The sequence below is a fragment of the Sus scrofa genome, chromosome 9 (genome assembly GCF_000003025.6).
Source record: "Sus scrofa isolate TJ Tabasco breed Duroc chromosome 9, Sscrofa11.1, whole genome shotgun sequence".
NCBI classification, from domain to species: domain Eukaryota; kingdom Metazoa; phylum Chordata; class Mammalia; order Artiodactyla; family Suidae; genus Sus; species Sus scrofa.
This window is the reverse complement of record NC_010451.4, coordinates 6,785,141-6,807,384: the sequence shown is the minus strand read 5'-3', so window position 1 is coordinate 6,807,384 and position 22,244 is coordinate 6,785,141. Positions and strand designations below refer to the sequence as shown.

Here is a 22,244-nt window from a genome sequence, read left to right as displayed (position 1 = left end):
GCAGAGAGGCACTGCCCGCCCCTCACAACTCCAGAGCTCGGCTGGGCCCTCAAGGGCTGCTTGGGCACTTAGTTGGCAGCTTCGCAGTGCCACCGCCATCACTTGCTGAGCTGCAGCGTGTCCAGGAGGAGGCGCTTGTGAGCCGGGTCCTGCACCCCAGCTTCCTCCAGATCCTCCTCGGTGATGTCGCTGTAAGGGTAAGAGAGGCTGGGAGAAGGGCCGAGTGGCCCCCCAGGACGCACAGCTCTGCTCCGGAGGCCGGACGCACCCCCACCCCGGCCGCCTCCCGCCCGGCCCCCACCTGAGAAACTCCAGGTCGTCCCAGCCGTTGTGCACCAGGCCCTCCTCGTAGCGCTCCAGGCCGATGGCCCGCAGCCAGGCGCCCATGCCCGCCTCGCCCAGCCCACCGGTCCGCCCGGCCTGCGGGCACGGAGCCTGAGGGAAGAGGGCGTGTCGGGGGGAGTCCTGGAGGGCCCCCCCAGACGGACCCGCGGACAGCCACACGCCCCCACGTGCTCTGGGTGGAGACAGAGGCCAGGAGTGGGCCCAGTCCTGTGACCGTCACCTCCCCAGCCTGGGGCAGAGGGGACCCCCCCCGCCCCCGAGCGCTGCCTGGTGAAGTACCAGGAGGCCCACTCCAGGGACAAGCACACGCCTCAGGCACACACAGCCGGCGCCCGCCGCGCACCTCCTCTGCCAGGTCCTCCTGGACGCTCTCTCGGATGCGCGGGGGAGGGAAGCTGAGAGGCCGGCCGTAGTCCGAGGGCAGTGCCCGGGCCGGCTGCAGCTCCAGGGGCCCTGGCAGGAGCAGGCAGCGGCCGGGCCCCGGGGGGGCGCTGTCCACCTCACTCAGTTTCTTGGCCACCTGCAGCACCGAGCAGGAGCGGTCATCCCCGCCGGCTGCCTCCCCCAGGAACGTGCCCGGGGGCAAGGGGCCAGGGGGCAGCGGGGGCCTTGGATGGGCCTTGGGAGGTGGCAGGGCACGGGCCTCACCCCCACTGCGGCCCCGGACCCCTGGCCCTGGCAGAGGCTCTCGGCTCGGGGGCAGGAAGATAGCTGAATCCGGCAGTGGCGGGGGTGGGAAGTCGGGAGGGGGCAGTGTGCCCCCAGACTCCTCATCCGATGAGCTCCCCTCTCCCACACGGGGGGGCCGGTGGCGCCCAAGCTGTGGAGCAGGCACTGTGATGGCCACTTTGTTCTTGGTGGCCGGTGGGACGGGGGCCCTGGCAGGCGAGGGTGGCTCTGGGGGCAGCAGCTGGTGTGGGACCCCTTCAAGGACGTAGTAGGCAGGGTTATTGAAGCTGTTCTTGGGTGGGGGGGCCGCCACCCCTTCCGGCTCTGGAGCCCCCTCTGGCTTCAACCTGGGTTTGGGAGCAGAATAACTAAATCAGGACCCAGACGGCCCAAGGGAAGGCGGTGGGCGCAGTGGAAAGAGAACCGGACTAGTGGGTCGGGGACGTGGTCCCCTCGTCCCAGACCTGCACGTGACCCTGAGCCCATCGCTTCCCGCCCTCACATGGGGAGGCAGGAGGGTGCAGTGGCTAAGCCCCGAGCCTCCGAGCCTCGCTCTCTGAGATGCTCCGATTGTTTTTGACTTTGTAACTGCAAAAGCCGAGCATAAATGGGTGAAAACAGAGGCCGAGAGGCAGGGCGATAAAAGCCTTCAACGAGAATGACCAGCCAGAACTGGAGCCTCCGGAGGCATCTTTGAGGCCAATCCCGTGGGGAAATCTTACTCAGGGACTCAGATTAGTTTTACTCAAGCCCGGAGGAAAAGCAAGAGGACGGAAAACACGCCGGGAGCTTTTAATTTATGCTCCAGTGACGACTGGATATAATTAAAAAGCAAGCGTCGCTGTCCCAAAGTATGATCCCCAGAACACTGCAGCTGAGCCCTAAACAACAAAGGTAGGAACTGCAGGGGCCCACGAATAAGCAGCGTTTCCCAACAGCAAACACTACAGTGCTACACGATCCACACCAGGGGACTCCCTGGGTGCGGAACCCTGGACGCTGGAGGAGCTGGGGTCGACCATGCGTTCTCTACCCTGACCCTGCGATGCTGCAGGGTCAACCTGGTACCCTGGGGTATTAATAGAGTTACTACGTGGAAAAGTTTCCTGGCCCATGAAGGCTGGGAAACTATAGTCAACAGAGTTGAAAAAGGATTTCCTTCCTGTCCACGTGCTCAGAGCGTCTGCGGATGCTCCCGTGCCCTAGGAATAGCTAAGACTCTAACAAGAACCATTTCCCAAATTTACTTGCCCACAAACCTTTTGCTAGTGGGCACCTTATCAGACAGTGTTCTACAGAACGTGGGCCTTCTCCAAACAGAAGGCTCAGCTGAGTCTCTTTACACGGAGGGAGCTGTTGCAGAAACTGGTTCCAATTGCATTTTTTAAGGCCGAATTGAGAGCAAAGGCTCACTGGGCTCCCTTTGACTCAAGGAGCCACCGCTTCAGGAGGCCTGGCTGGCCAGCAGCCGCAGGCGCAGCTCCCTGGCGCCTCCGGCCATGCAGCCGCAGAGCACCCGAGCAGCAGGTGACCCCCAGGCAGGCCGCGAGAGCCCCGCGCAGCGATGGATCACGTCAGGTTATGACAGCTTCCTTCTCACCTGGGGGTCAGGGGCTCCTCCCGGGGAGCAGCTCGAGGTGGGGCCGGGGGCCTCCCAGTTGGTGGCGGTTTCTCTGGTTCCTCAAATAACTTCGACAGTGGGCAGGAGGCCTCTGCGGGGGCTGGCTTTCGGCTCCCTGACCTGCCAGGGGGCACAGAGGAGGAGAGGTGAAGGAGGGACCGACGGCCAGCCCCAGGCGCCCTCCCCACGACACCCTACACAGCCCCAGCTCACCTGGGCTCCTGGCTGCCTCGGGACACAGACGGGGCTTTGCTCTTTGCTCCTGCCTCATCCTTATCGATGCTGATCCACTCTGGGGGCGGGAGGGAAAGCAGACTCAGAAGGCGCCCCGGGTCCTGCATCCCACAGACACTCCGCTGGGCCAGGTGGCCCCCTCCCAGTTACTTCTCGGGGATGTCCACCCCCAGTCCTGGCTGCACAACTTCCAAATAGTCCGGGAATGCCAAGCTGCCCCCCACCCCCACCCGGGTCCTCCCCTCCTGGACCTGCCCCTCCCCCCAACCTACGCCCCCCACCCCTCTCAACGGAGCCCCCACCGTAGAGTCGCTCACGGGTGCCCAGGCGCTCGGTGGGCACCCGCACCTTCATGGAGCCTCGGATGTTGCCCGTCTCCTCGCCGCGGTGGGACAGGAAGGTCAGGAACTGCTGGGCCGTGCTGCCAATCATGGACTTGAGCGCCACCACGCACTCTCCTGGGGGAGGCGGGGGAGACCAGCAGACCGCTAAGCCTCAGGGCCTGCCTGGCTTTCTGCGCCCCTTGGCCCCCCACCCCGCCCCGCCCCTCACCGTAGGATTCGTAGCCGTCCATGGACTTGACTGTGAGCAGGAGGTGCTGGTCCTGCAGGTACTCAATGTCGCCAGAATGGGCTTGAGCTGGGAGCGGAGAGGCCCAGTGAGGGGCAAAGCCCCACCCAGCCCACCCTCAGGCTCGTCCCTGCTCAGGCCCACCCCGCCGGTGGTGGGTGGTTTTTTCGCTTTTTAGGGCTGCACCCTCGGCATATGGAGATTCCCAGGCTGGGAGTCAAAGCGGAGCTGCAGCTGCCGGCCTCCGCCACAGCCACAGCAACACCGGATCCTTAACCCACTGAGCGAGGCCAGGGATCGAACCTGCGTCCTCACGGATACTAGTCAGGTTCGTTACCACCGAGCCGCCATGGGACCTGCCCCCCACGCACTCTCAAGGAAAGACCCTAAACTTCACGTAGAAGACAGAGCCCTGACGGCCTCTCACAGCACCTGACGGCAGTGTCGCCTGTTACTGTTCTGCACTGACAGTGGCCCACGTGGGACCTGACATTTCCCCAAGGCGCCGCAAGTATTTATTGACTAAATGAATACACAGACTGCAACTCGACCCCCCCATACAGCACAGGCCTCACTCCCCCCAGGCCCTCCCCGGGCACAAGCCCAGGCCGTGGGCTCCGCCTGCCCTGCCCTTGGCGTACCTCCCTCCGTGCCCTCCTCGCCCACAAGCCTCACCGTGGGCAGCTGGCGTGAGGACCACTGCACCTTAAGGAAGTTGACGTTGTCGCTGCTCTGGGCGTCATTTTCGAAGCTCTTCTTGTACTCTGCGGGGGGTAAGGGACCCTCGCCTCAGCGCCACCTCCCAGCTTCCCCCTCCCGCTACCTCGGGGGCTGATGGCTCTGGGCACCACTCGCCTCCCATCCCCCGCGGCCCACACCCAGCCCCGCGCCCGCCTCGGACCCTCCAGGCAGGTGGAGTAGAACTCAATGAAGAACTTAGTGCGGCTGGCCGTCTTCACGATGGCCTCGATGCTCTCAAACTCGATGTAGGCCTGGTCTGCCGTCTTTGAGAGCCCTGAGGGGCAGAGGGAGGGATGCAGACAGGCGGGCTGAGGCGGTGGCAGGAGGCACAGGTCACCGGGAGCCCTGGCAGAGCAGCAGGGAAGGCCGGGAGGGGCCTCCTCCATCCCAAGCACCCAGCAAGGAGACCAAGGCCAGGCCAGGGATGCAAGACCCTCTGAGAGGCGGCTGGGGACCAGAGCACCTGCAGGGAGTACCCACCACACTGCCAGGCACACCCGGGTACACATGCAGCCCTTGGCAGACAGACACACGTAGTCGGGCACGTAGGTCCCATGAAGACCCAGGCACACAGAGCCCCTCACTCGTCGGATGTTCACAGACATGCCCGCACGTACACGTACACAGCCAAACACGCACACGCAGAGATACATGCAGAACTAGCACGTCCCGGGCCAGCACTTGCACCCACCCGGGTGGATGCCACACCCACGAGCACCCAGAATAGCCACCTTTCTTGGAGATGAACTGAGAGGTAACTCCAACCTCAAATGTCCCAAACACGGGGGAGTGGTCGCTGGTGACGATGTCATCCGTGCAGCCTGGGGAGGAGAACAGGCTCCTTAGTCTCTGCCCCCGCCCCCTCCCCCGAAGCCCGGGCAGAGCTGGGATGGCACCCCACCCCCGGGATTGTCCGGCGCGCCCCGGCGAGGCTCTGACCGTAGGAGTTGCAGATGATGTGGGTCTCGGGGTGGGACTTCCAGAGAATCCGGTCACACCACGAAGGCACGTTGGTGCGGACCTGGGATGGGGAAGGGGCGAGGTCAGAACGAAGCTGTCAGCTGCGCAGGGAGGCCCGCGCTCCCACCACCCTGGCCCTGCGTCCCCCGCTCCTTGGATCCTCCTTCCACCCAGGATCAGCCCCGCGGCCTCCAGGGGCCACAGCGGCTGGCCTGCTAAGTGCGGAGGCTTGGACCCTCCACCCCGCACACACACTTTTTTTCTTGCTTTTTGCTTTTTAGGGCTGCAAGTGCAGCACATGGAGGTTCCCAGACTAGGGGTCTAATCCTAATCTGGTCTAATCCCACCTACGCCTCAGCCAGAGCAACACAGGTTCCGAGTCGCATCTGTGACCCACACCACAGCTCACGGCAACACCAGATCCTTGATCCACTGAGAGATCGAGGCCAGGGATCAAACCCACAACCTCATGGTTCCTAGTCAGGGTCACTTCCACTGGGCCACGACGGGAACTCCCCCCCCCCACACTCTTGATTCACCGCAGCTGTGGGGGTCCCCCCAGGCCCAGCCCACTGTCCCCTCTCACCCCAGTTGGCTTCTGCTTGTGCCAGGCGTACGTGTCCCGGGAACCTCGCTCGTAGCGGTAGGTGGGCGGGAAGGAGATCTCCTCCTCACCTGCAGAAGGCGGAACACGCGAGGCCAGGGTCCCCACGACCCAAGGCTACCGCAAGGACCTTGGTCCTCGGGGGTCCCCGCAGGCCCGCACTTACTGAACCGAAGGAAGACCTTGTGCTTCTCCCGCTCCAAGTTGAGCTGGTCCACCCGGAGCAGGGGCTCGAACTCCTTCCGGCTGATGTAGTTGAGGATCTCCTGGCGGGGGGGGGGGACACACAGAGGCTGCAGACTCTGCAACCGGGGCCGGAGGTGAGCGGCCGCCTGCCCGCCCTGCCGCCCACGGGCCCTGCCCGCACCTGGATGTCCATGTCCAGGCGGTAGTTGAGGTCCCCGAACCAGAAGAGGTGCGTGAACCGCAGGGAGATGTCGAAGGCGCCGAGCTGCCGGTCGCCCAGCGAGAGCAGCCGCAGGATGTCCAGGTAGTTCTGGTTCCTCCTGCGGGGGCGTCGGGGGGAGGCCCCAGGGCAGCCCTCAGGGACCCAAGTCAGGTCCCCGGGGTCAGGGGCCGGGGGGGCAGAGGAAGGAGCTGGGGACATGGTCCGTGTCAGGGGCAAGCAGAGGGGTCTGGGGACGGGCTCGCGGGAGGCGGCAGGGGGCTCAGGCCAATAGGGCCTGGGGCTGAGGGACCCCGGGGAGAAGCCCCCTTACCGGGCGGTCTTCTCGTTGCCCGAGGTGAGGTGGCAATTCACAAAGCCGAACGAGGTGCCGTTGAACATGAAGGAGACGCCCACGGCCCCCTTATTTCCTGTCGGGGCAACGGAAGGCCTGGGTCACCCCTGCTGAGCTCCCAGCTCCCTCCTCTGCCCCTGAAGCGGCCGCAGGAGGATCTGCCTGACTCGCCCCCCGCCGCGTGCCACGAGGCGGGCAGGCCCCTGCAGGTCACAGGCATCCCGAGGGTGAAGCCGTGAGGACTGGCAGATGCTGAGCAGAATCCCCCACGGGACTGCCAGTCGGGAGACCCGGGCCCTGTGCTGGGGGCGGGGCTCTACCACGGGCCAGCTGGGTGACCCCAGCCAGGGCACTCGACCACTCTGGGCCTGAGTTTTATCATCTCTGAAATGGAGGGAATTATCCTGGCTCTGCCCTCTGGGAGGGGCTGGAAGAAATTTAGAAGGTGAACATGTTTCATCAAGTTCAAAGAGTTCTGCAGGTAGGCAAGCTGAGACCACGTCACGGGGATGCCAGGGACCCCGGGCTGGAGAGGAAGCAGGCGGCGCGAGGGGCCCGGCCGGCTCACCCAGGGTGTTGGCGATGCCCGTCTTCACGCTGGACGTGCTGACGTGGCTGATGCGGTTCTCGTGCTCCGGCTTGACCAGCACAGCCACCTTGATGTTCCACAGCGACTGCATGGCAATCTGGCGGGAGGGTGTGGCGTCACCCCTGCCCACAGCCGGGCCGCTGTCCCCGTGCCCACTGCCCAGCCCGCGCCATAGACAGACTCTCGTGGAAGTCACAGCACAGGCAGGCTGCCCCCTTTCCCGCGGGGCCAGAGAGAAAGAGGCCTTCCCGCAGCACCAAGGCCTTAGGTTCGACCTCCCAAAGGGGACCCCCGGGGACCAGAGGGAGAGCCAGCCGGTGCTCCCCAGGGTCGCACAGGAGGTCAAGCAGGATGGCCGGGGGCGGCGGGTGAGGGCAGGGCTGGCCAAGGCCCCTCACCGGGCGGTAATCCAGGTCTGTGAGCTCCTTCAGGCCCCCACGGAGCAGGTCCAGCCACTCGCGGTCGCCCACCGAGTTCTCCTGGGTCCCAAAAACATAGATGTCATGGGGTATGGTCACTGTGACCTCATCCAGGGTCTTCCCCAGACCCTTCGAGGTGAACCAAGACGTCACGTTTCTCGGAGGCGGCACACTTCCTGGAGGGGGAGGGACGGGGGTCAGGCCCCGGCGTGGGGCCCCCCCTCCCCCGCCCCGGCCCCCGCCCGGGCCTGACCCATGTTCCAGGTGCCTATGAAGACGGAGATCATGTCGGGCTCGTCCTGCTTGGAGTGCTTGTTCTTCATGAGCTGCAGCAGCTGGCAGAAGGCCTCCCGCTTCTGGAGGACGGCGGGCAGTCAGGGGCAGGTGGCAGCCAGGAACCCCCTTCCCCGGGGACACCCTGCTCGGTGGCGGCTCCCACGAGCAGAGGGATGTGCCCAGTCCTCGAGCACACGACAGGTGCACAGGAAGTGTTCCCCGAATGAAAATCTGGACCCACCCTCGGCTCACACGCTCTCCGCCCCATCAGAGCTGCCCCCGCCCCGGGGCATGGCATGCCCCCACCGTGTCCCGGCCCTTCCCTCCCCAGGAACCCCGCCGCCCCTCGGCGCGGCCCCCGCGGCTCACCCGGGCGCTGACGAAGATGAAGTCCTTGCGCTGCGTCCGCTCCTTCTCCTTCTCAAACACGACCCCCAGCTTGTTCTGGACCCGCTGGGACTTAATGAGCTGGCGGACTAGGGGACGGAGGATGGGTCAGGTCGCACCAGCCTGTGCTCCGAGGCCCCCCGCCCCCGGTCCCGGGTCAGGCGCCGGCTCACTGCGGTCGTGCGTGAAGGTTGTCCAGTCCTCCTGCGAGTCCCGCTGTCGCCGCAGCAGCACCAGCCGGCCGCCCTCCACGTCCACGCTCAGCGTGAACTTCTGCGACTTCCCGATCTTGGTCAGGTCGCCCAGGGTCACATCCAGCTTCACCTGCAGGCCAGGAGGTGGGGGAGCTGCTGGAAAGAGCCGGGGGCAGGCGCGCCCCTTCCTCCACCCGTCCTCTGCCCTGGGAGGCGTCCCCCACACCCCCCCATGTACCTCGAAGGCCTGCACGGGGATGGTCTTGGCCTTACGTGTGGACGGCTGCACCGGGGCCGGGGGGGCTGTGGAACTCATGTCCTGGAGAGCCTTCAGGGCCTGGAGGGGACAAGGGCAGGCACGATCAGGGCCAGGGGAGGGGCGCGGTTAGGGGTGGGCTCAGGGCTACCCTGCGGATTCAGGGCTCAGGTCAGGTAGGCTGGGGGCAGGGGCCAGGGTCAGAGGTCATAGGTCAGGAGTCAAGGCACCTTCTTCTGGATGCCTGACAGGAAGTCCTTCAGCACTGACAGCTTCAGCACCAGGCTCTCTAGTTCCTGCTCCCCCGTCTGGGGTGGGTTCTGTGCGAAGAAGGAATGGGGCTGGGGGACGAGGCCGCCGCGCAGCCGGCCCCCGACCCGGCCCAGGCCCCAAACGCGAGCCACTCCGCCGACACCTCCCCGCAGCCGCACCTGCTGCTGCAAGAGGCGGGTCACCATGGGCGAGCTCTGCTGGTCAAACACCTTGGACAGGATCTCCAGGCCCGACAGGACCTTGTCCACCTCACTGGGGGAGACGGCAGGTCAGGCTCCCCACCCGACCCCAGGACAGGGCGGCGGGGCTGAGCGCGGAGCTGCGGCCGCCACCCTGGGGGCTCAAGGGTTCAGGAGAGGAGCAGTCAGGAGACAACAACAGGGTCCCTGAGCCAGAGGTCAGAGGTCAGGGCGTCTGTACAGCAAGCGAGCTGGCGAGGACGGGTGAGAGCGGGCGGCGCGAGGCGGGATGGCGCAGGTACCTGTGCAGCCGCCGGCACGAGGCGGCCAGCGTGCGGGTGAGATGCGGCAGGTTGCTGGCCCCGCCGCGCACCGCCTCCAGGTCCAGCCCGTAGCTGCCCTTCAGGTACTCGTGCGAGACGGTGCTCAGCCCGTTGGGAGCACTTCGGAGAGAGGATAAGAGGTCAGGGGAGGCCCTAGATGGGGGGTACAGGTGGCAGTCAGTCTGCCTCTGGGGCTGAGAGGGGGTGTTGGGAGCTCAAAGGTCTCACCTCTCAACAGCTGGAGTCGGGGGGTCTCAGGGGCTGCTGGGGGGCTGCTGGGCCCCAGGGGGGCAGAAACGCTGGTAGACCAGAGCGAGGGGGCAGTGGGGGCTTCTCATCCTCCCCATCTGTGAACAAGGGCCAGTGGGCAGCCGTGTGAGCCTCTCGCCCTCAGAGAAGTACAGGGGTAGTTAGCGTGGCCGGGGAAGGTGGGCAAGAGCCCGGGCACCACGGTCAACAGCAGGGACCTTTGGGGGAGGCAGGCTGAGAGGCGGGTGGGAAGCCACAGGTGACACCAGGGATGGGGCAAGAGACGGCTGGGCACACGGTGCGCTGGGCTGCACCTGAGGCGTCCCGCTCATCCGGAGGGTCCAGCTCCCGCTCCCGCTCCACAGGCAGCAGCAGGGCGCACACCAGGCCCTGGTTGGGTTGGGCGTACAGGCCGATGAGCTCCCCCAGGGTCTGGAAGCGGCGCACAGGCACGCCCTGCGAGGTCTGCAGGCAGCAAGGGTGGGAGAGGGGTCAACCAGCCAGTCCCAGACCCTGCGCTGCCATCAAGATCAAGAGTCAGGGAGCTCCCGTCATGGCTCAGCAGGACTCGGGTTCAATCCCCGGCCTCACTTAGTGGGTTAAGGATCTGGCATTGCCGTGAGCTATGGTGTAGGTCCCAGACATGGCTCTGATCTCTCGTTGCTGTGGCTGTGGTGCAGACCAGCAGCTGCAGCCTCGATTCGACCCCTAGCCTGGAACTTCCGTAAAAAGCAAAAAAAAAAAAAAAAAAACAAGGGTCAGAGTCCGAGCTCCTACCTGCACAGCCAGGAAGTCTTCTCCATCAGGTAGAATCCGATACGTGTGCACGTGCTTCTGATACCTGATGGCAAAGCAGGGGAGCAGAATCTGTCACCCCCCAGGCTGGGGTCTGAGTGCCAAGGCACCCCCCCTTCCTACCAACAGGCTCAGCTCCCAGCCCCTGCAGCATGGTTTCCCTAAAACCGTTTGCCCAGGCTGCACAGGGTTAATGATGGGGCCGGTCTACCCTCTCCTGCTGGTGCCAAGCAAAGCAGAACTGTCCAGAACCCCCCCGCCCTCCGCAACCCAGACCTACATAGGCTCCCCACACACCGCAGGGCCCGGGAGGCAACAGGCAGCTCTTTTGTGGCTTCTACAGCTGTCTAAACAGCCCCTCTGGGCTGCTGTACCAGTCTGGGCCCCCCGCCAGAGTAAGAGTCCTCAGACGCCTGGGTAGCCCGTCCGTGTGCAGGTGTGACGTGCCAGCCCACGTGTGCGCCTGCCGCCTGTGTGTATGTTGGTGTCTGGCTTGGCTGCAGCTGGCCTGTTGGGCAGTTTTGCTGCCGGGTGTGTGGCCATCACCGAGGCCTTCTCCCCGCTTCCCCAGATACCAGGAAGCAGGGGCGACCCTCTGCAGGATTCCTGGGCCTCTAGGAGCCCCAAGCTAAGGAGGGGCAAGAGAGGTGCTGACAGATGGCACCAACAGCTGAGCAGGTGACAGCTGAGCCCGGCCTGGGTGGTACCGGCTGCACCCTGTGCGGGTGGAGGATCCTTGTGCAGCCGCACCTCAGGGCAGGCGTGCTCCACGGTGCCCTGGGCCCGTGTGTGCTGGCAGGGGGCAGTACTGGCACCAGAGGGCCCAGATGCCACTCTGAGATGCCCAGAGTCCTCTCCCCTCAGGTAAGCCCCGCTCAGAGGCTCTCCTGACGCCAAATGGGCACAAGCTGTGTGGGCGTCTGTGTGTGACTATGTGTGTTGGTTTGTGGACTGTGGGTCTGTGTTTCCAACAGTAACAGCAGCCCATTAACTGAGCTGTCTCTGTGACAAGCCAAGTACTCAGCATCCTACAGATGGGATCTCATTTAATCCTTACGTGTTAAGGCAGAGGTTATTATTATTCCCATTCTCCAGAAGAAAAAACTGAGGCTCAGAGATGAAAAGATATTTGCTTAAGATCACAGAGCAAGTTAAAGGCAGAGCTGGGATTCAAGGTCGGGACAGAGGCCGGGGCCTGAATCCTGGCCTGCTGCTTGGCCTGTCGGTGCCTGCTGGGACAGGGCTGTTCCTGAAGGTTCTCTGTACATGTGGGTGTTACATACAGGTAAGCAAGTTTGGTTCTGATCACCCACCCCAGGCTCCTGCGATGCGAGGCGTAACCGGACTCAGCAAGGAAAGCCAAAGCCCAAAAGGACAGACCCCACCCCACCCATCCCCTCTCCGGGCAGCGGAGCCAAGATCTTCCCCTCCTGGGACAATAATGCTGCTCATCCCGACACAGGCCCAGCTGTCCCCTCCCACTCAACAGCTGACCCAGCACCTGCCTCCCCCCCCCAATTAGGGGGTGTGCCACGGGGCGGCTGGGATGCAGGACTCTGGATATTCATCTGCCTAATAAGCTGTCCCTGTTCGGTCTTCCCTGTTGGGCCTCAGACATGGGACATAAGCTGAGACTCAGGGGACTCCTTCTTCTTCAGGTCCACCGCCCAGGCCAGGGTTTCTCAACCTCAGCCCCACTGACACTTTGGAGCACGTGATCCTTTGTCGTGAGGGGCTGTCCTGTGTGTGATCGGAGGTTTAGCAGCGCTCCTGGCTTCTACCCAAGAGAAGCCAGCAGCACAGTCCCAGGTGTGACAACCCAAAGTGTCTCCAGACGTGACCAGATATCCTCTGAGGAGGAAACTCAACCCCAAGTGAGAACCGCTGGCCCAGGCCAGGGCACCCCCAAAGATGTGAGAACAGAGGGGGAAAGGCCACAGGAGTGGGGACTTGGGAAGGCTCACCGGCCTAAGAAGAACCATAACTGGATCTAAACAAAGCAGCCCCACAGCTTCCCACTCACCTGCTTCCACTCCGGAGCCTACCCGAGCCCTCCCAGTGCCACATCTCGAGGCCCAAGAGGGCAGCTCAGGCAGAACAGTCCAAAACTGAAAATGCACAAACTCACCCAGCACCGCTGCCGCACAAACACAAAACCAGGCCCACTCAGAGAGCGGGCCAAGCCTAGCCCCTCGCTGGGCACCCATAGCTCAGGGACAGGGCAGCGGATCCCAGAGCCAGCCCCGGGCACACTCACTCACTGATTCATAAAACAGTGACTCCGCAGACACAGCTCCCCCCCTTCTTGTCAACACCACCCTGCCCCCCAGCCCCAGATGAGACAGCCAAGCAAGCCCAGCCTCAGTCCTGCGGGCACAGAAAGGCCCCCTAAGGAAGCTGCTGGGCAACTCCACACCCCCGGGGTTCATGGGGCCCTGACTGCCACTCAGACGTCCAACCCCTATACAAAGTAAAGTGCACAGAACCGTGGAAAGCACATCGGCACCAGTGCCTGGAGGGCGGCTGAGGGGGTCGTCCAGAGACTCCCTGCATTTGCCCCAGAACGGCCACCCTGAGCAGCGGGACCCCCCATGCCGGCCCTCCGTGCCCCAGCAAGTGCGCTCAGACACACAGCAGGAAGGAAGCGATCCCTGCATCCTTCCTCGGGCCCAGCAGAAGGCCAGGCCCCCGCTCTGGAGGGTGCTGGCGGCCCACGGTCCCGGGCCCGCCCCACACCACCCCACGAAGCCCAGGCCGTGCCCGCGCCCGCCCGCCCGCCGGCGGCCCCACTCACAGGACGCAGAGCGCGAAGGCTCCTGCCACGCTCTCGCTGTCTCGGACCAGGAAGCTGCCATCGCGGCCTGCCCGGGCCAGCAGCTCCTCGGCGGCGGCCCGGCTCAGGTCGCGGTGGTACCAGGCGGGGGCCGGGCTGCCCAGCGCGGCCCCCGGGCCCGCTCCCCCGGGCCCGGCGCCCCGCACGCGGAGGCCATGGCCCGCGCAGGGCTCAGCGCCGCCCGCGCCCGCCGCCCCGCGCCATTCGCCCCAGGACGCTCGGGGCCGAGGCTGGGGCCGGGCCCGGGGCCCGGGCCTGAGGATCCGCTGGCGGGATCGAGCCGGGGATCGCGGCTCCGCGCTCCGCCGCGCTGGACGCCGGGTTTGCCGCGCAGCCGCCGCCGCCGCCGCCGCCAGCAGCGCCGGCCTCAACTTGAAGAGAAAGAAAAGTTTGTTCAGAGGCGGCGGGGGAGGGGCAGGCGTGCAGCGCGGGGCCCGGCGGCCCGCCCCCGCCCCCGCCGCTCGGCCCGCCCCTGCCCCCACCCCCCGAGGAGTCGCCCTCCGCACGCCCGCGGGACCCCCTAAGCCCCAGGGCAAGCCAGCCTCCCGCACCCCACAACGATCCTGCCCCGCCGTCATCACCCGGAGGAGATCCGGCCCCTCACACCGCCCCCACCCCATCGAAGCCCCAGTCCCCCATCCTGCGCCCTGACACTTCGGGATCCCGACCCCATCCTCCTCCCTTCAATAGTCGCAAAGATACGACCCCCAACTCTCATAAACGTCTGATTTCACCCAAAGCCTTTCCATTCGTCCCCTCCCCCCCAGACTCGTAGGGTCGAGTTACCAAAATCCGCAAAGTATCTCATGATGAACCTCCTCCCGTTCCTCTCCCCATCACCCCCAACTCCGGGGAAATCCGGCCCCCTTCTTAGACCTGAACCTCCAAACCACACTGGGTCCAAATCCCGCGAGGGGATCCCCCACGAACCCCCAGACGGGGTCCAGTGTCCGAATCCCCATGCACCCTCCCGGCAGCCCCTCTCAGTCCGGCCAGGGCCCTTCCCCCTCTCGGCCAAGTTCCCTGGCACCATCCCCCATCCCCGCAGGCCCCGGCCTTGAGGGGTTCAGCACTCCGAGACCAGGCTTCCCCTGGCCCATCTAGAAGAAAGTTCCCTCAACGCCCCGGGCTCCCGACCTCTCCCCAGAGCCGCGGCCGCCCAGCCCGGACCCCCACCTCCTGCGCTGTACCGCTGCCCCCTTCCCCAGGGAAGCGGCCCTGGACTCTCCGCGGCCACTTAAGATGGCCATCCTCCGCCGCCGCACCCCCCTCGCCTTCCGCCCCGCCCGCCGCTCCGCCCCCGCCGCTCTCCGCGGAGCTGGGGGCAGCACCCGCGCCCCGCCTTGCTGGGCCCCGCGCCTAGATCCCAGAGCCGCGGATCGGCCCATTGACCTCGGCTAAGTCTCGGCGCCTCCGGGAGCGTCGCCTTCCCGCTCCGTAAAATGGGGGTAACGTTATGAGGGCAGACTCCTTGGGACTGTGCTTGTAAAGCTCTCGGCACGCGGCCTGGCATCCAGCGGGCGCTCTCAAACGGCGGCTATTTTTATTATTAATTAAGGAGCAACGAAGGTGACAGCTGTGTAAACTGTAAAGCGCTGCAGCAGAACCGACGGGTATTATTAGCACTCGCCCCCGCCCCAGCTACTCGCTCCAAGTCAACAAACTTGAGCCTTTGTGGGCGGGACGCGGAGCCGGGAGCGCCCAGGACCGGTTTCGCTCCGACACCCCGGGGCCACTTCCCCTCCCACCCCGGGCCGCCCGGAAAGGGGGCGGGGCTCTTAGCGGGGCCTGGCCCGCCCCTTCCCCAAAAAAGACCTAGCCGGTGGCGGCGTCTCCTGGGAGTCCGCTTCCTGCCCCGCCTCCCCGCCCCCTGGCTCCTTAAAGGCGCAGGCCGCCAGCCTCGCTGCCACCGCTGCCAACGCCTAGGCCGCGGTCGGAGGATCCCCTTTAACCCGGGAGAGAACTTTCACTGCCGAGTTGAACCTGTGTCAAATATGCATTGGCTTCACGCAGCTGAAGCGAAGCCAGGGCTGTGGAGCGGGCGTGTCGGTGGGGCCTTCCAGACTAGATAGATGTATTGACAGAATGAAACAGTGTCTCAAAGCCCTCCCGGCACCCAGCATTCGTCCTCCAGGCTGTGCCCGACTCCCCCGTCGGTCGCCTCTTGGTGTAAGAGTAGCTCCCTGATGCGGCGAGAGAGACCGGGTCTGCAAGCCTTCACTCAGTTCTCATCCTAGCTTCATCACCACCTGCCCGGCGTTCTCACACAGGTACCTGCCCCTCGCTTCTGCGGTTGGGATGTGAAGACAGTGATCTCCCCAGGGGCAAAGGGGAAATGGGAGCCCAGAAATAAACTCAGGCCCAGCCGTGGGGGCTGTGCAAGGACAGAACAGTCCTCCGAGAGTTGCATAGCTACCAACCCTAGAGGGAACCAAGGTACCCGAGAACCTCGTGCCCCTGGGAAGCCCCTAAGAGTTTCTACCCCTCGTCCAGCTGCCTCCAGGACACAGCAGGGCAGGACCAGTGCAAGGCTCTCGAGTGTTGCCTCCCCGAGAACCTCATAGACTGCCCTCCCCAATTGGCTCTCTTCCTGCAAGCCCCCAAGCTGCTCCTTCCAGCCACATCATGTATTAATTTATTTTCACCTTCCCCTGGGAATCCTAAGCCTTCCCTGCGATCTCAGAGAGGCATCAGTGAGTGATGCTTTGGAGCGAGATCTTAATTTTCTGCTCAGGAATTGAACCTGGGCAGCCTGGTTGAAAACCAGGAATCCTAGCCGCTAGACCAACTAGAGGCTAGAAGCAGAATTGCCCTGATTCGTGCCCCTGTTGGAAGCAAGAATGTTTCAAAGAGGCAGAGACTGTGAAAACAGGTAGGAAGATTACTGTAGAGTCACAGTAGGTGTGGGAGCGCGCACAGAGAAGTGGTTTATCTCAGCAGGAAGGGAAGGGGTAACGCACACCCCAAGGAGGAGCACAGCTGTGGGCTCCCCCAGTGAGGCGCGCACCAGAGGGGATTTACATCACTTATATGGGACGATTCCTCTGGATCCTTGTTTTCCTTTGGCCAATGGCCTTGGGGTACTTCTCACACCTTTCTGGACACAGGACCCGCCCCCATATGCCTGCGCATCTTTTGGCAAAGATGGATTCCAGAGCAAGGGGTTTTGGGACAGAAACAAGACTTCTTATGGTCCGGCACCCCCTCCCTTTTTGACCCCTAGACGTCTTCCTGCACATGTGTGATTGGGGAGCTCTCTTTGAGCTCTCCCCCAGGCGGGACTAAAGTGGTCCTTATCTTTCTGCTCCCGTAGAGCTCGGCTCCTGCCGTGAACTTGTCCCTTGACACGTCGAAGAGAAACAAGGCCCAACTGCCTCGGCCTAACAAGCCCCAGCTGTTCTCAGCCCAGGGGCCCATCTCCCTTCTGCCTGACCTGGACTCCCATTCCCAGCTTTGCCGAGGCAGCAGAGCTGAGCACAGAGCCAGGCAGATGAAGCCTGGGGGAAGGAGGGCTCGTTGATAGGACCCAACATAAGCGTGAAGTCCTGGACCTGGCTCTCCTCTTGGGGGCGAAAAGGGCAGCAGGATCTCTGAAAGCTATTCATGTGCAGGTGCTGAACGCACAGGCTCTCTGGGCAACATGTCACAAGCACGAGAGAAGGAAGGGTTGCTATCTTCATTTTATTGAGGAGGAGCCTGTGGTTTAGAGCCGTCGCGCAACTGCTTCACTTGACATAGTGAGTGGCAGAGCTGGGATTCAAACCCAGGTCTCATTTCTCTAAGCTGAAGGAATCCAAAAGCTATGGGCTCTGTCCTCTGCCACACACCAGCTCACAACCAAAACAGCCCATCAGACACAGTGCTGTTGATCTGCCTGTTAGAACTGGCTGTCAGAGAGACCCCAAGGCCCACCCTACGGCAGGAACTTGATGACAGAGGGATGGGTAACAGATGAGGCGGGCTTAGGGCTCCCTCATTGGTGGGAGCTGAGTTGAGACCAGCCTGGTCATCAAAGCTGGGGACAGGCAGAAGGACCGTCTGGAGACGGCCGGACTCAGTCAAGGAGCCCAAGTGGCAGCATCAGGGCTGCGCTGAGCAGGAGAGGCCCGGTCCCAAGGGACATGGTCCCCGCACTCAAGGCCAAGGCGTAGAACCTCGCTACCTCCTCGTTGGGGTTGCCCTCGGCCGCGTCAAACCACATCTGGATGCAGCGGCCGCTGCCCCGGCTGTAGTTGGTGAACTTATAATCGTGATTCCAGATGCCCTCACACAGCGCTGCCGGTGTGGGGAAGAAGGACTCAAATGTGTCGCAGGTGGTCCCCGTGGGACACTGGTTAGATCCTGTGGGGGGTGGGGGCGAGGGGGGGGCAGTGCAAACATTCAACCCCTGGGCCCAAAGCTCATTCTGACCACCCCCAGACACCCTTGCTCAACCCCGGATCCTCAAACCCCTCTTCTCCAACCCCCGCTTCCACCTCCCCGCCCAGGCCCTCACCTGAGCTCCAGTTCCAGCCCTTGTGCCAGCTGCTCTTGCAGGTGTAGGAGGTGCGGCAGTCTTCCCACCAGTCCAGACAGTCCTCTTTGCAGAGGGGCACGTTCAGGAACCGCTCTTTGCGCCACTTCTGGTTCACCTGGGCGGGAGGGGGCGCGGAGGGGCTGCCGTCAGCCAGGGATGTTGGCAGGAACAGCCTTGACCGAGGTGCAGGGCAGCCTGCTGGGGAGGGGGCGAGGGAGACACCAGTACCTCCTGGAACCAGGGCCCCAGGTTGGGCGAGCACTCGTACAGACAGTTGTTCTGAATGAAATGGCGCTTGCAGGCCGGCTCCATCCTGCCGCAGTGCTCCCAGGAAAAGTTATACAGGGAGGACTTGTCCCGGTGCAGCTCGTGGCTGACTCTGGCGGAGCAGCAGGCGTTCTTCTTCCAGGGGACGCACTGGGTGGGTGACATGGGACATACTGCCTTCCCCGCCGCCTCCACTCCAGCATCACCCCGTCTGCCTCTTGTCCTCCCTCCCCAGGCGGCTGTCCTCCGAATGCTCACTAGGGCGCCCCCTCTGCGCTTGCGCCCCCAGGAACTCCTGTCCTGGGGGAGACTCAGTTACAGCGGTGTGATGGGGACGGGGTTGGAGAACCTGGGAGAAAACCCGCCTTGGCAGACAATAGCTATCTTTTCTTTCTTTCTTTTTTTTTTTTTTTTTTTTTTTGGTTTTTAGGGCCACACATGCACTACACGACAGCCACAGCAACCCCAGATCTGAACCATGTCTGCAACCTACACCACAGCTCACGGCAACACCAGATCCTGAACCCACTGAGTGAGGCCAGGGATCAAACCCTCATTCTTACGGGTCCTAGTTGGGTTTGTTAACTACTGAGCCATGAAGGGGACTCCCAGTAGCTCTCATTTCTATAGCACGTAACCCTTTATAAAGAGTAATTTATTTATCCGCTAAAAAATAATTACTGAGTCCTTGTTTTATGCCAGTTACTATTCTAGGTGCTGGGAAGACAGTAGAGAACAAAACACAGAAATATGTGTTCCAGGAGTTCCCGTCCTGGCGCATGAGCTGTGGTGGAGGCTGGCAGCTGTAGCTCTGATTTGACCCCTAGCCTGGGAACCTCCATATGCCGTGGGTACGGCCCTAAAAAGTAAATAAATAAAAATAATAATTTTTTTTAAAAAAAGATTCTTAAGATCTGGAGTTCCCCTTGTAGCTCAGTGGAAACAAACCTGACTAGCATCCATGAGGATGTAGGTTCGATCCCTGGCCTTGCTCAGTGGGTTAAGGATCCAGCGTGGCTGTGGCTGTGGTGTAGGCCAGCAGCTGTAGCTCCGATTCGACCCCTAGCCTGGGAACTTCCACATGCCGTGGGTGCAGCCCTGAAAAGCAAAAAAAAAAAGACCTGTGCCAGACACAGAGCAGACCCACAGAAATACTTGCTGGGGAAAAAAAAAAAAATGAAAGACCTATTGATGACTTCTTAAATCTAAGCCAAACTCTATCTTACGTATAAACACATCATTTTTTAGCAAGTTTTTGATATAGACCCGATCTTCTAAGACTGCACGTACAGTGACAAGGAAGTAACCTTGTCTGTGGTTTGTTTTCCTGGAGTTATTCGCTATTTTAGACAAGTGTGCCGCCAATGGAAACACCTTGGAGTGTCTCATATCTCACAGTGCTGAGGTTGTTTGCCAGGAGAACACACCGGTCTCAGTCTTCACCGTAGCTGCTCCATTTTCGGTGATTTTGTGAATAAAAGCAAATGGGCTATTTCATAATGACTTCTAATGTGGTTACACCAGAGAACTGACATATGGAAACAAACGTTACTATAAATGACTTTCTTTTTGCCTTTCCCTTGTCTTATGGTAGAGTCGGGTTGTTATTTTTACATTCCGTGTGCAGATAGGTTCTGTTAGCTTTGAATGTCATCCAGGGGAGAAAAAGAGTCTACATAATAACAATTACTGATCAGCGGGAGACATGGACTCCAAGAGGGTTGCCACTGACTGGCACGCGAGTGTCCCTGTGTGTGGCCTGTGTCACAATCATGAAGGCCTTGTCCTCTGTCCCCGTGGCGCTCCGTGGCACTGACGCATAGGGAAGGTAGGAGGAGCTTCCTCCCACCGCCTCTTGTCCTTTAAACCCCTGGAGGCGCCCAGCCCTACCCCTACCCCTACCCCACCGCAGGGGCAGCTCATGTCCAATTCCTCTGTGTGTCCATGTGCTTCTCTGGGCCTCAGCGTCCTCGGTTGTGTCATGTGGAGGAGAATGTCACCCACCCCCATCACAGGACCCCTGGGAACATGAAGTCACGCACGGAAAAGGCACGACGTGGCGTAGGTGCTCAGTAAATGATCATTGCTCCTTTTGCCCCCATGGTGTCCTGTTCTGAGCAGGTCGCCCCTAGAATCACCGCATCCACTGCCCCCACCTCCCTCTTCCCCCGCAGAGATAACTCAGGACGCGCGTGGTGGGGGTCTGACCCCTCGCCCTTCCCCTGCCACCTCCACTTCCCTTTCCTGTCCGACCAAGCCCCCTCCCCAGCCGGAGCCCACCCTCCCTCCTCACCTGGTCGTGCAGCTCGTCCTCAGGGCCTGGCTCTACCTTGTGGTGCTTGGCATCCATGCAGACGTTGAGCAGGTCCGTCCTGGCCCGGGCGCGGCACACGGAGACCACCCCGGCCAGAAAGAGCAGAAGGGCTGTCAGCTTCCAGGGCATGGCTTTGTCTGCCTGCAGAGGCAGATGTGGTTAGGGAGGCCAAGGCCTCCTGCCCCAAGCCCCCCAACTCCACAGTGCAGGATGGAGTCAGACCCTGTTCCTTCAGAGGCTCTTTGAGGCTGACATAGAGAAGACGACAAAAGGGGCGCTCCCTCACCCCAGGCTTGGAGGGCTCAGAGGGGACTGGGGATGAGGGGACAGGCCCTGGAGGAATCGCCCCAAGTTGGAAAAGATGCTTTGTAGCCTCGCCTTCTCTCTGGACTTGATCTAAGAAAAGTGATGAAATAGTTGAAGTCCGTACTCTGCTCCTCTGCAAAGGGCCAGGGACACAGAGCGCCCTCATCCTGTGTCCAGCGAGGGCTCAGCCCTCACACCCGGGATCGCCCGCGGCCCCACGCTGGCCTAAAAGCACTGCTAACCCCGGGGGTGGCAGTGTCCAGCTCTGCTGATTTTTCCAGATCAGCATGAGCATCCAGTGAGGTAGCATGCAGGACGCTGTCTGGTTAGATGAGACAGAAATGACCCAGCTGGTTGTTTTCAAACGGCTTTGCTCGCTCAGACTTTTTCCTTCCCTCTTCCCAGCTCTCCGCCGTTTGTTTTCTCCCGTCCCCTCCTCCTGACTCTGGCCTCCTCAGCTCTTTCTGGACAGATGTGCCCGCTCCCTGCCTTGTCCCTCAAGAAAACAATCGCAGGCCCCTGGGATCAAGGGACCCCACAAAAGCCACCACCCCCCTCCCCACCGCATCGGAACTGCTTCCCAGACGCGCACTTGGAGTCAGGGGAGGCCGCCAGCTCGGGTCGGCCTGCCCCCCACCTCCAGCCCGCTGTGCCTTTGGGACCCGAGTGGACCGCGGAGACCCTCTTCTCCCTCGCCCCGCCCCCACACGCAGCCCATCACCGAGCCCGGGCAAGGGTCCCTTGGGAAACCTTTCTGGAATTCCCTTCCCTGGGCTCTGTGTTTGGGGTAAGATCTTCCCTCCTCCCGATTTCTTCCCGCTCAAGTCACCTTCTGCTCCCGGAGGCAGCGGCGAGCTTCCCGAGGGAGTTGTGCCCTTCCCCCCTTCCCAGAGGCGCCGGGCCGCGTCCCCCCTCCCTCCTTGGGGCGACTTGCCTGCGGGTCCCCTGCCGCCAGGTGCGCGCGCCGCCTCCCGCCCGCCCGCCCGCAGGGCCTCTGCCCGGGCTGGCAGCCTCTGCAGGCCGCTGGCGCTGTGGTCTCCGCCCAGGGCACAGGACAGCCTGCCAAGACGCCCTGGTAAGCAAAAATACCATTTCCTCCGTCAGCGCTTCTCCTGCTCTTCTTCTCTCAGATCCCACCCTCCTGAGGGTCCGGCCAGGGATCCACTCGTCTTTGCGTTCATGTTTTGTGCGCGTGTCAGTTTCCTCATTCCCGGATCCCGCTCCAACACTCATCACAAAATCAGACCGCGGGCGCTCATCTCCAAGGGGATCGGGTGGTTAGGATAACTCACTTGAGGGGACCAGGGTGGAGTGGGGCAGAACCCGGGTTCGGGGGCCAGGTCAGGGGACCCAGTGATCACGCCATCCCTCCCACGGCCGTGGGAAATGTCTCTGACTCCGTCTCTGCTTTAGTTTGCTCTCAAGAGAATTGCTGAGCATTGGACCGTGCAAAAGCCTGACATATGCTGAGTAGACTTTTTAAAAATGTTTCTTTGGCAATTATTGACTCGTAATAATGTGTGAGTTTCAGGTACACAGCTTCAGATTCTTTTCCATTGCAGGTTATTACAAGACACCAAATAG

General features: G+C 62.4%; 2 protein-coding genes across 9 annotated transcripts; both read right to left on the bottom strand.

Annotated features, from left to right (window-relative positions):
- INPPL1 (inositol polyphosphate phosphatase like 1) lies at positions 99-13,414 on the bottom strand. The gene is given in 32 exon segments (NM_001190279.1): positions 99-189; positions 302-435; positions 689-1,361; positions 2,615-2,755; positions 2,849-2,927; positions 3,172-3,327; positions 3,422-3,491; positions 3,494-3,508; positions 4,115-4,203; positions 4,341-4,454; positions 4,912-5,001; positions 5,120-5,201; positions 5,727-5,815; positions 5,911-6,010; positions 6,112-6,250; positions 6,464-6,560; positions 7,053-7,170; positions 7,472-7,668; positions 7,746-7,848; positions 8,138-8,244; positions 8,329-8,479; positions 8,588-8,686; positions 8,836-8,925; positions 9,037-9,130; positions 9,360-9,500; positions 9,609-9,626; positions 9,629-9,686; positions 9,689-9,727; positions 9,944-10,094; positions 10,407-10,470; positions 13,219-13,380; positions 13,383-13,414. Coding segments are annotated over 32 exon segments (3,783 nt in total).
- On the bottom strand, positions 16,919-22,077 carry FOLR2 (folate receptor 2 (fetal)). Of its 8 annotated transcripts, none has more exons than XM_021102177.1 (6): positions 21,595-21,745; positions 20,641-20,750; positions 20,334-20,495; positions 18,002-18,190; positions 17,753-17,888; positions 16,919-17,598 (listed from the first exon to the last, which is right to left on the bottom strand). In XM_021102177.1, exons 3-6 carry the CDS (start codon positions 20,481-20,483, stop codon positions 17,312-17,314), a joined length of 762 nt encoding a protein of 253 aa, XP_020957836.1. In that variant the 5' UTR covers positions 20,484-20,495; positions 20,641-20,750; positions 21,595-21,745; the 3' UTR covers positions 16,919-17,311.

Excerpts from the sequence above, each read along its gene's own strand:
- FOLR2 (XM_005653648.3), bottom strand. The coding sequence starts at position 21,893 with ATGAGTGTTGGAGCGGGATCCGGGAATGAGGAAACTGACACGCGCACA. Across the intron at positions 18,191-20,333 it reads AGGACGAGCTGCACGACCAG|TGCGTCCCCTGGAAGAAGAA; the intron begins GTGAGGAGGGAG and ends TCACCCACCCAG. Across the intron at positions 17,599-17,752 it reads GGGCTGGAACTGGAGCTCAG|GATCTAACCAGTGTCCCACG; the intron begins GTGAGGGCCTGG and ends CACCCCCCACAG.